We start from the raw sequence: 16223 nt of genomic DNA, 5'->3' as shown, positions 1-16223 counted from the left end.
AAGACTGGCTGGGGAGGACAGGAGACTTTCTTTCCCTGCCTCCCCTGGTTCCTGCCCACCCAAAAAATGTGAACTCATCCTTAGACACCAGAGGAACCACACAGAATGATTTTCAGTACTCTGATGATGAAGGAAGTTTGTGGGGGAGCTGCCACCTTGTCAGACACAAGCTATGGACACCCACTTGAAGGAAGCCAGCCTTCCTCAGCTCAGCTGGTCGCAGGCTGCTCGTTTCCTCTCTGATACTTGAGTGTCCTAAGATTGAAGTTTTTCTGCACAGTTATGAGGGCTAGAAGTTCTCTCTGTTCTGAGTTCACTTCCTGGCTTTAATCTCAGGTTTCTGATAATCAAAGCTTTACTCGAAAAATTGTTACTCAGAGGAAAAGGAGTGGCACCACTGCATCTTTGGTGTGGCAGTTCTGTCTGCAAAAATCACGAAGACTACCATGGTCTAGCACCGGGGCAGGAGCTTAGGAAAGATGTAGAAAAGCCTGTACTGTCCTAGAAAACTTCCTCCATCTCCTGACAACTTCTGGTCCTTCCAGAGCAATCAGGCTTTGTTACCAGTTTAAAGAAACTGCACACTCGTCTCAGTTTTTGTTTGGCATCTATCTGCCCATGGACAATTAATGAAATGATAAGGTTAGACACTACTCTTGTCTTACATTTACTTGGAGCAAAGCATATGCTTTGAAACACCCATCTTTATTTTCTCTTGAAGTTAACGTCTTTTATCAAGCTCTTAGATTTAGCATTATAATGGAAAACAGATGCAGATCTTCTTGCATGCAGACCTACTAGTTAATTCTTATTTGTACCAGATTTGTGGTATTTTAGGTAGTTCTGCATTTCCAGGTTCACAGAATGAGCTATTACATACTCAGGATCCCTTATGTTCTCTTAATTGTGACCTCCAGTTTCCTTATGGGCATTCATGGTTTGTCACATCCAGAGGCAAAAACTGTTCTGCATAGAAAATGTGACCGTAGGGTACGAATGAGCGGTGTTAGGAAACAAAGGCACAGCAGGTGGGAAAATACTGCTTCTAACAAAGAATGTGTGAAGGGAAGTACAGAATATGGGCTGAAGCAAAATGCAGTGCCCCGTACCCACTGTAACAGCACAAGTCTCCATGCCCCTCACTGTTCTCAGCACAAGCCCAGCATCTGGCTTAATGTCTTTGCCCCGATGCAGTTACTTTTTTTCCTGACATGAACATATTTTCCAAAGAGCTGATTGTGGTCCCTAACCCGCAATGTCCCCATATGTGTCCACTGGAGTAACAGAGCTGGTGCGCAGCACACAGTGCTTACAGAGCTTCCACAGGAGCTGAGACCAGGTTCAAAATGAAGAAGTGCAAAACTCCTCTTTTTTGACTTGACATCCATCAAGGTGTTATGTCTGTACAAGGGTGCAAGTCTCCCACCCTCACTCACATAGCAAGCCACACTATTTATTCCTCTACCTTGTTTTCGCACACAAGTCAATTTTACTATTATTGTATTTGAGTCAGCCTGTGGCAATCCACCTGACAAAACCTCAGCAATCTGCTTTAATGTTAACAGGATTGTAGGGGGATGTATCTTGTTAAACCCAGGGCTCAAGGAACCTCATCTTTGGAAAACTAATTGAGTTTTGCACTAAAATATGAGACTTCACTCTAGAAAATAAGCTAAACATATTGTAGAACTCCATTTACTCTTTTTGAAAGAGGGGGTGAGCTCTGTGGGGGGAGCAAGGTGAATGGTGCATTTTGGTGGGTTAGATTCACTTTGCCACTGTATCGCTTGTTTGTCTCACTTGGTAATAGAATTAAATTTCCTACTTTATGAATGTGAATACAGATGTTATGGATGTGAATTACACATTTCAAATTAACGGAGGGGCTTGTGCTCTGAGGCTGTATGTTCAGAGTTTGAGGGGGGGGTGCTCAGGTAAGGTGTATTTATCTTTATTAGCTTTAAACCATCTAGTTTGCAGCACCGAGGCCTCTCCGCTGTCCGGATCAGCCCCTGTGCGATGACGGCCAGAGCCCCCTCAGCGCTTCCTCCATTTTGAGGCCGCCCCACGGCCACGCTCCCGACCCCCCCCGACACCGTTAGGCCGGGGGTCGGGACTGCGCACGCGCGGTATCGCCCGGCGGGGGCGTGGCCGCGGCGCGGCTCTCGCGAGATCTCGCGAGCTATATCTGGGAGGGGGGCGGGCGCGCGGCTTCCTTTAGTGCGCGTCTGCCCGCCGCGCCGCACGCATCGCTCCGCTGCGCTCCCCCCGCCTGCAGGCCGACAAGATGGAGGACAGCGCCATGGACATGGAGAGCATGGGCCCGCTGCGCCCCCAGACCTTCCTCTTCGGTAACGGCTGCCCGCCGGGATCCGGCCCCCCGCCGCCGGGCTCCTCCGCTCGTCCGGGCAGCGCGGGGCCTGGCGCGGGCCGCGGCCTGGGGGCGCCTCAGTGGGGGGAGGGAGAGTGAGGGAGGGGGGAGCTGGGAGGGGAGGGGGGGGGAAGTGAAGGGAGGGAGGGGGCGCGTGGCGCTGTTCCCGCCACTCGCGCGCGCTCGCCGCCGCCGCGCGCGCCCCACGTGGCGGGCACGTGGCGGCTTTGTTCCGCGCCCGGCCCGGCCGCGCGTGGGGAGCACGTGGGGGGGGAGCACGGCTCTGCGCTGCTCTGCCCCGGGGGGGATCGCTGCTGCCACGGGGCGCTCCCGGGGTCGGGTCGGTGCTCGGCACCAGGCCGCGGCCTTCCCCGCCGCACGTGGTGGGGCTGGGGGGGGCGGTTCGTGGAGAGGGGGAGCCTTGGAGCGGCGGGATGCGGGGTAATGGGCGGCGGGTACCTGCCCGTGAATAGCATACCGTGCTCATGTCACACCGTGCTCATTGCTCGGTGGTTTCTTCGCAGGTTGCGAGCTTAAAGCAGATAAGGAGTACAAGTTCAAAGTAGATGATGAAGAAAACGAGCATCAGCTGTCTTTGAGAACGGCAAGTACTATGTGTTTTTTAAGCTGAAGTACTGGTGGGTGTTCTTGTGAGAAGTGTGTTTAATGTGTAAATTCGTTCCCTGTTGTGATAAGCGTAGCAAAAACGTCCACTGATATTGTATGCTTTATAGTAAGTGATATAAGGCTGAAAAAGCTTAAAAATTAATTCACAGCAGGTTAGTAAGTGTTTGCTGAAAATGTTAAAGGCTGGAGTATACACACTGACAAATCTAAGGTAATGGTTCAGATGCTGCAGGAGCACAAGGGGAGAATTATTTTAATCATAGATGGACATCCTTCAGTAGAGTATGGAAACTATTTTGTAAAGCTTTTCTGTACATTTCCCAGATAAAACTCCAGTGCTTTTTTTCCTTTCTGCAAACAGCAAATAATGTGTCCTTAAATCTTTTACTGCCCCAGCAAGCAAGACACAGCATGTCAAGGCCTTTGCCCTAGGCTGAGCATGTTTTGTTATGGTTAGCGTAAGCACAAGATGCCACAACTTCACAGGCAAGGAGTTTGAGTTGTAGTGTTTCTGTGCTTTTTCGTTTATTTAAGCACAAAGATATAGCCTGATGACAGAAGAGCTTTAGAATTGGGAATTGCTTCCTGTGGGAGACTTGGGTGCTAGCCTTGTCCAAGGCACAACTTAAAACAATGCTTACAATGCTTTCATTTACACATTAGTCTTGTAAATTACATGTCTTCAGTCCTTGCATTTTATGAAAATTGCAGCCTTGACAGTGACTAATTTGTACTTAATTGGTAACCTTTTAAAGTTTATTTTGAGGGAAGGATGATTAGTAAAGTATAGGCAGGGCAAGTTCATGTGGCAATTCTCACACCTGAAGGTTCCTAATGCAGATTAAGTGTGTCAGTGTGAGTGACAGTTAATTGTAGAGTGACAGTTAATTGTATGGCTTTATCCACAGATTCTGATTTGGGAAGTTATTGATAGCATCTCCTGATTGAGTGTACATCCTTCACTGAGGGTGAACCAGATTGAATGTTTATCAGTACTTAGTTTTTAGGGTTGTCTGGAAAGAAGTCTCCTTCAAAAACCCGTCTTTTAAAGACGAGATTGTCCACAGGAGTTATGGGGGTTGAAATAAGAAGCAACGAAGTGGAAATATCTTAGGAAGTTTGGAAGCTCTAAGAAGCATCTGACAACAAAAAATACCATGGCAAGCAGAGTAAGGAGTTACTGGGAGATGAAACATGAAGCTAGTGAGCCCTGTGCCTGTGATCTGTGCACATGATAACAGACTAGGTGAACAAGGGCTGACACATGTCATGCAAGGGGTGTAGGTAGGAGATGCAGAAAAGTGAGGAGAAAAAAAGAGTAAAAGTGAAAGGGGAAGCGGGACTGATGATGCATGTAGAGGTAGAAAGTGGTATGGGGACAGATTTACATGTCTGCTCTTATTAATGAAAGCGGAGATAAAGCAGGGTGGTCACCACTTCATTGCCTACTTACTGCAGTTGTGTGTCTCTCCAGTGCAGAAGGCAAAGCCCAAGAAAAGCTACTTGCCGGCCACTCAGTAAGCAAACAGGTGCCACAGTATTACTTGAGCTGTGCAAATGACAAGGGTAACTGGGGTTGGGGGCAAGTTCTTAAATGAAACTCGTGTCACGGTGGGTAAACCCACCAGCGGAGTGATTCGTTTTGGTACTAACGCATTTGAGAGATGACATCAGAGCACCAATTTCCCCTATTCAAATTTACAGTAACAAAACTTGCCAGGATTAGTGACTTCTGTATCTTATTTCTCAGTCTTCAGTCTGATAAGCCTTCTCTGGATCATGATAACTTGACTAAAACACAGCTCTTAGAGAATGGGAACTTGAGTGTGCCCCTGTCAGCCTGAAGTGTTTACACCCACATCTTCCATGGGGGGGTGGGAAGCTTTCTTTTCATTCCCATTGGAAAAGGGCACAGAGAGAGCCTTGTTAACTTGTCTCAGGAATAATGGTAATACTTGAGAGAATTCTTGGTTTTCAGAGCTCTTGCATGTAATGCTGACTCAGAGGTTAAGAAAACGGGAAGTTTAGGTCTGTCCCATGTCTGTCATTTGTTTGCCTCCCTTCAGCTATGATTTTGGGTCTTCAGAACGTGCCATTGTTGTAGTTGGTGTAAGGAATAGAGGAACTTGAGTTTTGAAATATGCTGGGACAGCAGCTCTGTCCTTGATGAATGAATACAGAAGGCTCCTGCCTAAAAAATACCATTGAGCTCAGCAGCTATATAAAACTTACCTCCTCCTCAGAGTTGAAGTGCATAGTGTAGGTGATGCGGTGAAAGATTTGGCAGATGAAACATGGCAGGAAAAAGGTAAGGTTTGAGGCTGTGATACTCTGGGAATGAAAGTAATTGATTCTGTTTCTCTAGTCATCTATTTGTGCTTCTTCCTCTGTACCGGCTCCAGTGCTGGCTGGACTTAGCGCTGACCCCCCAGAAAGCTTTACTGTGTTTTCATCAAAAGCAATTGTCTGCAATCACACCGTGTAAGCACCAGTGTTACGGGGAAAGAGGTTACTGGCTGGGGGAGGAGTGCAACTCAGTCATTAGCATTCAGAATCACAGACATCAGTCTTGAGTCACAGAACAGTGAATGTACTCTAAGAGTCTTTGAGTATTTGAGATTCTCAGTATGTGTACTGTTCTTTGCTTCACAGGTTACTTTAGGGGCTGGAGCCAAAGACGAATTACACGTTGTAGAAGCAGAAGCATTGGACTATGAAGGCAACCCTATTAAAGTAGTACTGGCGTCTCTGAAAATGTCTGTGCAGCCTACAGTAAGTAAATGAGCAAGGAAGCATTTGTTACAAATTGGGTCTCAGGTGAGAAGGACAAGTTAGTAAAGGTTTAGGTTGTCTGGATTGTAATGATCTGCAAGTGATGTAGTGAGGCATAGTCAGTGGGTTCAGAGAAGTGTCACCTTTGGCACGTGCCATGAATACAAGCTAAATGGATATGTATCTTTTTGCACCTAGCAGACTTGTTCTAGTCACCTGGAGATGATAGACTTCGGTTCAAATTACGCATTTTTAAAGAAGCTATATTAATTGTGCGTGTCATCTCCGTGTATACAAATGTATGTATTTGCAAGTGGGTGCATCTCTAGTCCATGTTGCTTTCTTGGAGCCTGGGATGAGAAAATCTACTTTTTCCTTCAGATCAGAAATTCTTATAAGATTGTAAAGATGATTGCTGCCTTCTGTGGAATTAAAAGCACCTTCCTTTGATTCTTGCCATCTGGAATGTAATTTGAATCAGGGTTGTTGATGTTGTGCAAGTGGAACTGCACAATGCTGGGGGCAGGTGTGATGGTTGATCTTAAAATTATCATTACTGCAATGATGTACAGAAACATGGATTGGTCTGGTTTTGAAAAGCGTGATTTAATTATGATATGCCGTGACTGTTGTAACTCCAACCCTGTTGTGGCACTTAGACTCGAAACACTTCTGGAATATTCTGCCAGTTTGAAACTTGTAATTGCTGTATTACCATTGGAATCTCCAGATGTTGGTGCTGTTGGTTTTGTTTGAATGGATTGCCTGTTACACACACCTCACCTTCCATAGTTAATGCTTTTTTCGTTTACCTAGGTTTCACTAGGCGGCTTTGAGATCACACCACCAGTCACCTTGAGGTTGAAATGCGGTTCTGGGCCTGTTTATGTCAGCGGTCAACATCTTGTAGGTATGTATTGTTCTGGTTGCTGATCTTCAAAACTAACGTTCATTAATTTGCAAAACAAAGGCTTTTTACATGTTCCTGAAGTCAACATGCATGTTACAGCTGGTCAGCATGCTATGTTGTAGCAGTGTCATGTGCATAAAGCATTGCTGTTGGAAGGTTTCCATGCTTGAGCCTGAATTGCATTGGGGCAGAGCCCTGAGACCTTACTGTCAGCACCACCAGAACTTCAGAGGTGTATCTGGTATCTCGAGCAATGCATTGACTTGTCTTCAGAAGCCTGAAGTAACTGAGGGCAAAGGAGTTGAGAGAAATACTTCTATATACTTTCTTGCCTCCTTTTTGTATGGATAAGGGGAGTTTGTCAGCCTCTCAATTTGGGTTCTAATTGCTCCCCTTAAAAATGGGCACTGCTGTTCCCCATATGGGAGCTTTCTCCTTTCCTTAGAGTTCGAGAAGGCTCTCTGTGAATTATTTCTGTGGTTTGTTTTTTCAGTAAAGAATAAACCAAGCCTTTTCCTTTATAGAACTGTCTTGAAACTGGTCTTTCTAGAAATTCTTAAATATGTCCTGCATATGGAGAAGTACTTGCACTTACCTTCCTATGGCTTTTTTTGAGATGAGTGTTGCAGCATATGGGTATCTTTTATCCATTCTTGGATTTTGGTGTAGTAGTATCTGCACCCAGTCAGCTGGAAAAGCTTCTGGCCTTAGTTCTTAGTGCTGATAGGAAGCTTGCTCAATTGTATTCAGCATCCCAAGAAGGCCTTACTTAGTTGTGGGTGATAATCTGTTTTACTAGTAATCTTGTTTTCCCTATTGTTAAATGAGGTGGGTATTTTACATGTTGCCATCGTTTTATCAGCATTAGAGGAAGAACCAGAATCAGAGGATGAGGAGGAAGATACAAAAATTGTGAATGCCTCAACAAAGAGACCAGCAAGTGGAGGAGGAGCTAAAACACCACAGGTATACTTCTAATTTGTTGGTCTGCAAAATTTTCTTTTGGTTTGGTATTTATTCTGCCTAGGAGTGAGTGGTTAGATCATTTGCAGTGATTTACTTAATAGATGGTCTGACATTTCTGGGGGGCGCGGTTATTTTGCACTTAGATCTTGAAAAGTATTAAGTTACAGGATGTATTAGCTACAGATTGTTTTCAAAGCTTTGCTGAATAGGCTAATATGAAGGCTACTTCTGTAGAAACTTTGACCACTGAAGTAACTCGATATGTGCAGATTTTGGAATAAACGCCAGTGTGCTGCAAGAGTTTGAGCTTCTGTTGAAACACTGTAATGTAAATCCTTAAAATCCTTTTTTTTTTTTTTTAAGAAAAAAGCAAAACTATCAGAAGATGATGAAGATGATGATGAAGATGATGATGAGGAGGATGAGTACGTATTTTTGTTTTGATCACGTATTTTGAAATACAGGGATAACTTCAAGAATGAGTTGAGTGACATAACTAGATGTTAAGTGAGGAAGCTACTTCTTGGTCTTAGCTACCAAAAATGAGCTCAAATTTATCTCCACAATGTAACCTGAATCAGTATTATTCAAATATGTAATAATGGGTTTGGAAACTTTGTTTCCTGTAGCTCAGTAACTTCGAGTAAATTTAGAATTTCTTTAGTACTACTGCAAAGCCCTAAGATTCACACATTGAGTACTGAAACAAAGGGACTACCTTTAAATACTTGAACAGTACAAAGATTATTTGGCCTAACACCTTGTCATGTGTTAAAACAAGTTATGATGAGTGACTGCTTTCTAATTCTAGTGATGAGGACGACTTGGATGATGATGAGGAAGAGATCAAAACACCAATGAAGAAAGTAAGTGGCATGTTTGTGTGTATCTATTGAATGTAGACATAGTGACCCCTCTTTATGTGCTAATGCCAGATGGACAGTTCATCTGGACAGGAGGGACAAGTACTCGCACCTTTTTAATAGGTGTTAATTAACTCTCATGAATTTGATGTGAATAGGCATCTGATTTCTTACTTTGTTACAGAGGAGTGGCTGGGTGCTTCTTAACTGTCCACGTATACCCACATGCAATAGTCAGGCTGTTGTGGTTTTATGTATAAAATCCTGTTGATACATGTGGATTGTGCTCTGCCATTTTAGTTAGTCCTGCATGCTGTGAGAAAGGTCTTGGTGACTTTTTCTCAGTTAAAAAAAGTTCTAAACCGTGTGAGCCTATAGGAAAAGACTTGCTTCAGGCAGCCCAGTGCTTGAATGTGAAATTACATCAGCCCTTGAGTGCCATCTGGTGGTAAAACAAAGTAAGACAATTCCGCAGTTCTAGAGATGAAAGATGGTAATTTTTTTAAAGACTTACAATTGCATATTGACATTCTTGGAAACAAACATTTAATGTTTTATTTCGCTAAATGCTTCTTTCTCCTGATGAATTTCTTTAGGTAATAGTGCAGGGTAGCTTAAGTTCTGGTGAAGATTGTGTTTGACTGCAAGTTTCCGGCTATAGAATCAAGTCTAGCGTGACTGAAGGAAATGGTCCCTTGATTATATAGGAATACAAGATCCCATTCTTAAATCCGTGTATGGCATTGCCTTTGCACATCCTGGACAAGATTTCTGTATAACATACCAGAGAAGAGCTAATGATTGTGTTACAAATAACAAGTAGTTCTGGTCAGATCTTAGGCTTGCAGTGACATCTAGAATTTATTTTATAAAAAAAAAAAAAAGCACTCAAGCCTTGCACCATCTCTGCCCAAAAAACTCTATGGTCTTACACACCCCCTTAGATAATTATATAAATGTGTGGAAAATAAACTCCCACATAGTTGTATGGCATCATAACAAAATTGCCTTGACTATGTTCTGTATTGTGTTGGACCAGCGGTTTGTCACTTGAGTTTCTGTTGCATAAGCTATTTATGCTCAAATAGGAGGCACTGATCATACTGCGCGGGAAACAAGGGTGCCTTTTTGCTTGAGGTTAAATAGTATGTATTTGTCATAGAGTCTTTAGTATTATGTTAACGAGCATAACAGCAGTTTCTCATGACAAATAAGCTTGAATGCTTTCTTTTCAGCCTGTCCGTGAGCCTTCGGGAAAAAATATGCAGAAAGCAAAGCAAAATGGAAAAGACTCTAAGCCGTCCACACCAGCATCCAAAACAAAAGTGAGTGAAGGCAAATGAGTCAAATGCTTGTTCTACTGTGGAAGCTAGTTTCCTTGCTTACCAGAAACAAAATGTACTAATCCTAAGTTTTTGAATGAATAGGAACCATGCTGTTGCTTCGTTGCATTGTGTTGCCTTGTGAAACTGTTCAGTAAAACTGCCTATACAACTACAACAGCTGATACTTGTAATCAGCTGTGCTGTCCCTCATGAATGTTAGCAATCCAATTGTTTAAATGGCTAGTGTATATTTTTTTGGGTACCTGCTTCCACAAGAGTGTTGGTCCAATGCTCAACTGCAGTACAACAGGAGACCCTTGCTATTAAGGAGTCTCACTTTTGGTTCTAGTTTGCTGCCTACCTTGTCCCAGCAGTGCTGCTTTTGTGGCTTAATAATACCTTAGGTTCGGAAACTGATCTGTGTAAGAGCTGAAAGTTTTCTTCAGTTCTGTAGTTGTCAAGCTTCCTTATGCAGCTTTTCCTTCCTGTGTGTACTCGAATAAGTTTACAGGGAAGGTCAGTACAGAAATTAGTATGGGATGGACAGCAGCATAGCACCTGGAAAGCACTGTGGCTATGTACCTTTTTTAAAGTATGAATTGAATCTGGCTGCAGTTGCGGAGCAAACTTGAAATCACTGAATGTTTGGCCTGTTTTCAGTTTCATTTGTGTTGGGAGAAACAGCTGTGTTGATGTGTGCCCAGAAGCATAAGATGATAACTGCAGTTAAATTCCTAACTTAGCATTCTTTACATTTTCTTTGAAGAATGTTTTGGAAACACAACTTTTTCTGTGACTTGTTGAAAACGATCTGAAATGTCTGTGATAGCTAGTTCTTGTATTAAAAACAAAGATTTTTGTTTTCAGAAAAATTGATTTTGTGTACTAAGCAGCTTAATAAGCAGTTTTCTAACAATACCTTTCAGACTCCAGATTCCAAGAAGGATAAATCTCTAACTCCAAAAACACCAAAAGTCCCTCTGTCATTAGAGGAGATTAAAGCAAAAATGCAAGCCTCCATAGACAAGGTGAGTCTTCTAAAACTTCAGGTTTCATAAGCTTTATTTATAATACTTGTGCAGCAGAAGAATGTTGTTAAGAAATGTTTGCATGTCACTGCTTGCAATCTTGTTAGCAGAGTATATTGATGTTGAAGCTCAGAAATGAAAACTCACTTTGGACAAAGACGAGCATTGGTACTCACAAGGAAAGGAACAAATAACAAATTGTTATTCTACCAATAGGTGAAGTTAGTGAAGTGTCCTAGTTTGTGGTGATGGGGGGCGTGACGTGACTGAACTGTGCAGCCTGTAAGGCTTTGTAACTTCCAGAAGGGGGAGATAGGTGCTTGTGATTAAAAGAACTGCATTTTAGTAGAAGTGCTCTGTCTGTAGGTTGGCTGGGTAAAAGTGTAGAGGGTAATAGCAATTCTTTCCTCAGCCAGATTTGGATATGTGTGCTCTCTAGGTGTGCAGTACAGTACAAACAAAGTTTTACTGCAGAATAGGTGGTAGTGGGGATCTGACATGTACACTGTGCTACTGTTGTGTTTTTTCTTCATTGACTCAGAATTGCAGAAAGAGCACGTGACTGATCCAAACTCTTTGTTGGAAATTTATTTTTGGACAAAGCTAAAGCCTGCGCTGATGTCAGTGCTACAAAGAGTTCTGGTTTTAGTTTGGTCTGAGAAGAACTGTTTTTTCCTTATGCAGGCATTCAAGTCATCTAAAGAATTAGAATCACAGGATGGTTTTGGTTGTAAGGTACCCTAAAGATCAGCCAGTTCCAACCCCCCTGCCACGGGCAGGGACATCTTCATCCAACCTGGCCTGGGGCATCCACAGCTTTTTTGGGCAACCTTGTTCCAGTGCCTCATCACCCTCTGAGCGTAAAGAGTTTCTTCCTGATAGCTCATCTAAATCTACATTCTTGGTTAAAGCCATTACGTCTTGTCCTGTCACTACACTCCTTGACAAAGAGTTGCTCCCCAGCTTTCTTGTAGCCCCTTTAGGCACTGGAATGCCGCTGTAAGGTCTCCCTGGAGCCTTCTCTTCTCCCAGCCAAACAGCTCCAGCTCTCTCAGCCCGTCTTCAGAGGAGAGGTGCTTCAGCCCTCTGATGATCATGGAAGCATTAGGTTTATCTTGGGTTTAGATTCTTAAAGCTTTAAGGCAGTTTTGTCCTGCAAATGTGAAATACAGCAAAAAGGGTTTAGGTGTATATAGTAGGTGCAGAGTGATATATGGTGACACTGATGTACGACACTTAAGCAACGACTGATATATGACACTTAATTGGGATAGAAATGCCTATCCCTAAATTGTGAACCTGATGGTGATGGATGGTATCATTCTGCTAGGTCAAGCTAACCTCTTGGATCAGATGGGCGTTAGGGTGGTTTTCGTGCATGACTCACGGAGGAGCAATGATCAGTGTTTCTGCAGTGTAGGCAGAAGGGGCTTAGCTATTCACGGTAGGCAGAGATGTCCCTTTGGAAGGAAGGATACGCACCAGTTAACTGGCAGGTAGCTGTAGGTTACACTTCTCATTGCTGAGAAGTTTTTACTGGGAAGTGCTGTGTAGGCACAAATACCGTAGAAGCAATAGCAGGCAGCTTTAAGGCTTTCCAAGATGCTGTTAGTTTGCCTTAGTAAGGCAAAAGGTTTGTGTGGCTTTTGCTGTAACAGCCAGCAAGTTAACAGCTTCAAAAATAGCTTTTATTAATTTAATTCAGGGGGGTCCGCTCCAGTAAGTAATGTCAGCAAGCTAATAGAAAAGTGTCAGTACTTGGTAGGTAAGACTTTGTCCAAATACAAGCTTTTTGTTTGTAGTATCTCATTTTCACATAATCTTAGAGTAGCTTTGTATCCCTTGAACATAAAATTGCCATCTTCTGCAACCTGCTAAGTGTACTGTCATAGTTAGCTAGATACTTGAACTGATGTACCTGAAGAATTGCTCATGGTGCATGTGAGAAGATAATTATACTGTGCTGTATCTTCCCTGGAGATGGGAGGTGTGAGGATGAACCTAGATCGTGAGTTACTCAATCTGTTTTGTATGTTTGAGTACATACAAAGACAGTTTCAGAGGTGAAAAGAAAATGTCTCAGTTCATTAAATTCTTAGAACTGTTGTATCAGAATGAGACTTAAGGGGTTTGGTGGAGGGAATGTAGGTGGGAGACGACTTAAATTTTTGCTTGGGAGAAGAGCTAAAGCAGATATGTGTTGCAAGTTGCACCCTGCAGTAGGAATCCTTAAATGTGGAATTAGTTCTAGTTGATCTGAAAAGCACAGGAATGTTGACTACAACCTGCTTGCTGTTGTGTTTTGGAGCATGAGCAACGATGCTTGTACGGGCATTTCAGTGTGTAGGCACATGCTGCTTTGAGAAATACCTGGGTACCGTAGAAAAGCAAACTTCTAAAAAATGGTTTGATTGGTTTTGGATGTTGCAAGTTGAGTTTGGTAAAATTCCACTTGTATTGCAAAGGATTTAAGCTTTGTCGGAGTTGTTTGTTGGAATGATGAAATGGCCTGCATACGCTAAAGTTTATTTTTTTCAAAATAGGGTTCTTCCCTTCCTAAGCTGGAACCCAAATTCGCCAACTATGTTAAGAATTGTTTCAGGACGGAGGACCAGAAGGTAACTAAATTTATTGAAACTTGATAAAATCCAAAAACTTTTATAACCTGACTTTTCCACTTCTTAATCTTTACAAGCTTTGGACTGTTTCAAAGGGTTACAAACCACGAACAATACTTCAAATTAAATAAATGGGAACGGTTTTAAGGGTTTAGTTGGCTAAGATGAGAAAGCTAATATTTTATTACATTTTTCCAGCTTTTATATGGTTGGTAAATTATCTCTTGCTTACTAAACCCACAGAATTTTCCTTTTGGCACCATATTGGCTAAGGAAATGAGCTGTGGTTTTCCTTGCTGCTGAAGTTGGCCACCTAGGCCAGTCTGCTGTTCAGCCTTTTGTTGGGGAGGGTGTCTGGGAGGGGGAACTGTTTTGCAATTGATCTTATGGCTTTCTTGCTGCGTTTTCTCCCAAAGTCAACTGAACTCTTGTAAGAGGGCAAGCCAAAAGGTGGTATCAGGAAGCAAGTTTCTGAATTAGTTATTACTCAACATGTACTAGGTTAAAATGTGTCTTAGATTTCCCTATCAAAATTCCTGTAAGTTAAGACTTTCTTCCAGTGACAGAATTCCTTATGCTTTCCTGCTTCCTTCAGTGGTTCAGAGTAAACTTGTCTGATAGACAAATTGATAGGTTCTCGAAAGAATGTTTGAAAGCAGTTAGCCTCAGCTACTGGAGTTGGTCTGACATTAGCCAGGGTAGGCAGAGTTCAGCCAATATTTGCCTAGCTGGTCCACACCCATCCTCTTACCTTCACTGAATTCTTACTATTGCAACTGAGTGAATAACAGTCTTTTAGCAGAAGGAGCTAGTGTGTTGCTTTCAACTTAATTTTCTCTGAAAGAAATGCATTTTTTTTTGTAATTTAATGTTAGTATTTTATAGAGTAAGTGGAGATAGTAAACTTGAAAATAATAAAAATAGATTTCAATTACTAACTTTTTTGTGTACGCTTCCAGGTCATTCAAGCTCTCTGGCAGTGGAGACAGACTCTGTAAGAAAAGAAAACAGTTTAAACAGTTCATTAAAATCTGCAGTCTTACTTCTGTAACCATTATTTGGCTGTCCTTTTTACAAATGCTGAAAGAGCTTTCCCTACAGTGTCTGATAAATGTCATCCAGATTACCTTGCCAAGAATGTGTTGTCCAAAATGCCTGTTTAGTTTTTAAAGATGGGACTCCACCCTCAGCTTCGTTTTAAGTATGTATGGAATGTTTTGATAAGGCATGGTGGTGGTGGTGGTCAGACAAATGGAAATGGTGGAAAGACTAAATGTACGTGGAAAAAAAATAAAATTTAGTATTTTAATAAAGTACTATCGTTTCTTTTTATGGGTTGGGGTAGTCTGCATACTCAGTGCGGAAGATAACAGGGTTTTAAAGTTCTTGTAGGAACTACGAAGTATTTTAGCTACTTCTCTTTAGCAAGTACGCATCAGTCAACTTTGTCATCAGTGTTGTCAACTTCAAAAACAGCTATTCCAATTGCATGAGTTTTACAGCTACTGAGCATTCGGCTTGGTGAGAAGACTAGGTGGTAAGCGGGACTTTATTCTTGTCTGGAAGTGACCACTAATTATATAATTGCATAAAACAGCCCTTCCTGCATCTCAGTTTCTGACCTGCTTCATTGCTCTTTGGTTTATGGTTTTTCTCTAACAACTAAATTTGTAGGGCTTGTGATTCCTCTTGTAAAATGTAATGCTTTTGATTTGGGAATTGCTGGCAGTGCTGTTCCTCTGAGGGGCTACAGTCTCTGAGGTTGTCTCACTTAATGACTGGGGTAAGGGTTCTGTGGAGGAGAAAGCTTCAGTGCTGAAGGGTGTGCCTAGAGAACTCACACTGAGGTAGATCAGTGACCAGTGGATAAATTCCTGGGAATGGGGAGGGCTAATCTCCAGTCTTTGAAGACTGCAAATCCCAAAAGCTCAGATGGGCAGGTAGGCTGCGTCAGTTACCCACTCAGATCATTTTCAGAGGTACTCCAGATAATGGCTGTGCAGCTTAATCCTTCAGTTTAAGTGGGGCAATTTCTGTACAACTTCTAACATCGGCCTTTGGGGGAAAATAATTCTCAGAGTAAATATCATGATGAAACTTTCTAAGCAGGAAATGTCCTTTAAAGTAGCTGAGATTGCAAAATAGAGCCTTACTAGGTATTTTTGGTTTTGATCCTAAGGATACTATGAGGTTGATTTAAAATTATTTGTTGGGTGTTCTTACTGTCATACAAAGTAGAAATGCCAAGGTATAAAGGTACTTCTGCGTGAAGGGAGGAAGGAAAGCGTCGATGATATGCCTGGCATTGTGAACTTGTCCTCAAAGCTTGTGTCTAAGTGCTGTATTGCTTCAGGTGCTTGAATGCTTTATCTGTGTAGTAACTGCAGTAATGGTATGAAGATCTAAACGATACTTAATAAACACTTAAACAGTTGTAACTATTAAGCTTGATTTAATCCTTGCTATGTGTGAGAATTAATGCAACTTCTTATTTTTTGCAGCAGAAATCTTAAATTTGAGAACTGAAAGGCATTAAAGCAGGTCTTAGCAGTTTGAGGATTTTTTCTGCCTGAAGGACTTGAACAGTTGGGGTCCTACAGAGGTTGCCTTTGTACCACATGGCTGAAACAAAATGTTGGGTTGTGCTAGCTGGGCATGGGATCTGTTACAGGGTGTTCAAGTTGTTCTAGAAGCAGAATATATCGTTTAATTTGTAAAATTGTCCATGAAAACATTTAGTTTA

At 42.3% G+C, this 16223-nt stretch overlaps 1 protein-coding gene across 1 annotated transcript; it reads left to right on the top strand.

The window, feature by feature from the left end:
* The first annotated feature begins 2190 nt into the window (after positions 1–2190).
* Positions 2191–14793, top strand: NPM1 (nucleophosmin 1). Its single transcript, XM_040573437.1, has 11 exons — positions 2191–2351; positions 2896–2975; positions 5651–5770; positions 6587–6680; positions 7543–7646; positions 8010–8071; positions 8458–8512; positions 9745–9834; positions 10761–10862; positions 13406–13480; positions 14440–14793. The coding sequence occupies exons 1-11, from the start codon at positions 2288–2290 to the stop codon at positions 14476–14478; spliced, it is 885 nt and encodes a 294-aa protein (XP_040429371.1). The 5' UTR covers positions 2191–2287; the 3' UTR covers positions 14479–14793.
* Positions 14794–16223: the final 1430 nt, after the last annotated feature.

The sequence above is a fragment of the Cygnus olor genome, chromosome 14 (genome assembly GCF_009769625.2).
Source record: "Cygnus olor isolate bCygOlo1 chromosome 14, bCygOlo1.pri.v2, whole genome shotgun sequence".
NCBI lineage: Eukaryota > Metazoa > Chordata > Aves > Anseriformes > Anatidae > Cygnus > Cygnus olor.
The sequence above is the reverse complement of the archived record's forward strand: the minus strand, read 5'-3'. Positions and strand labels throughout refer to the sequence as shown.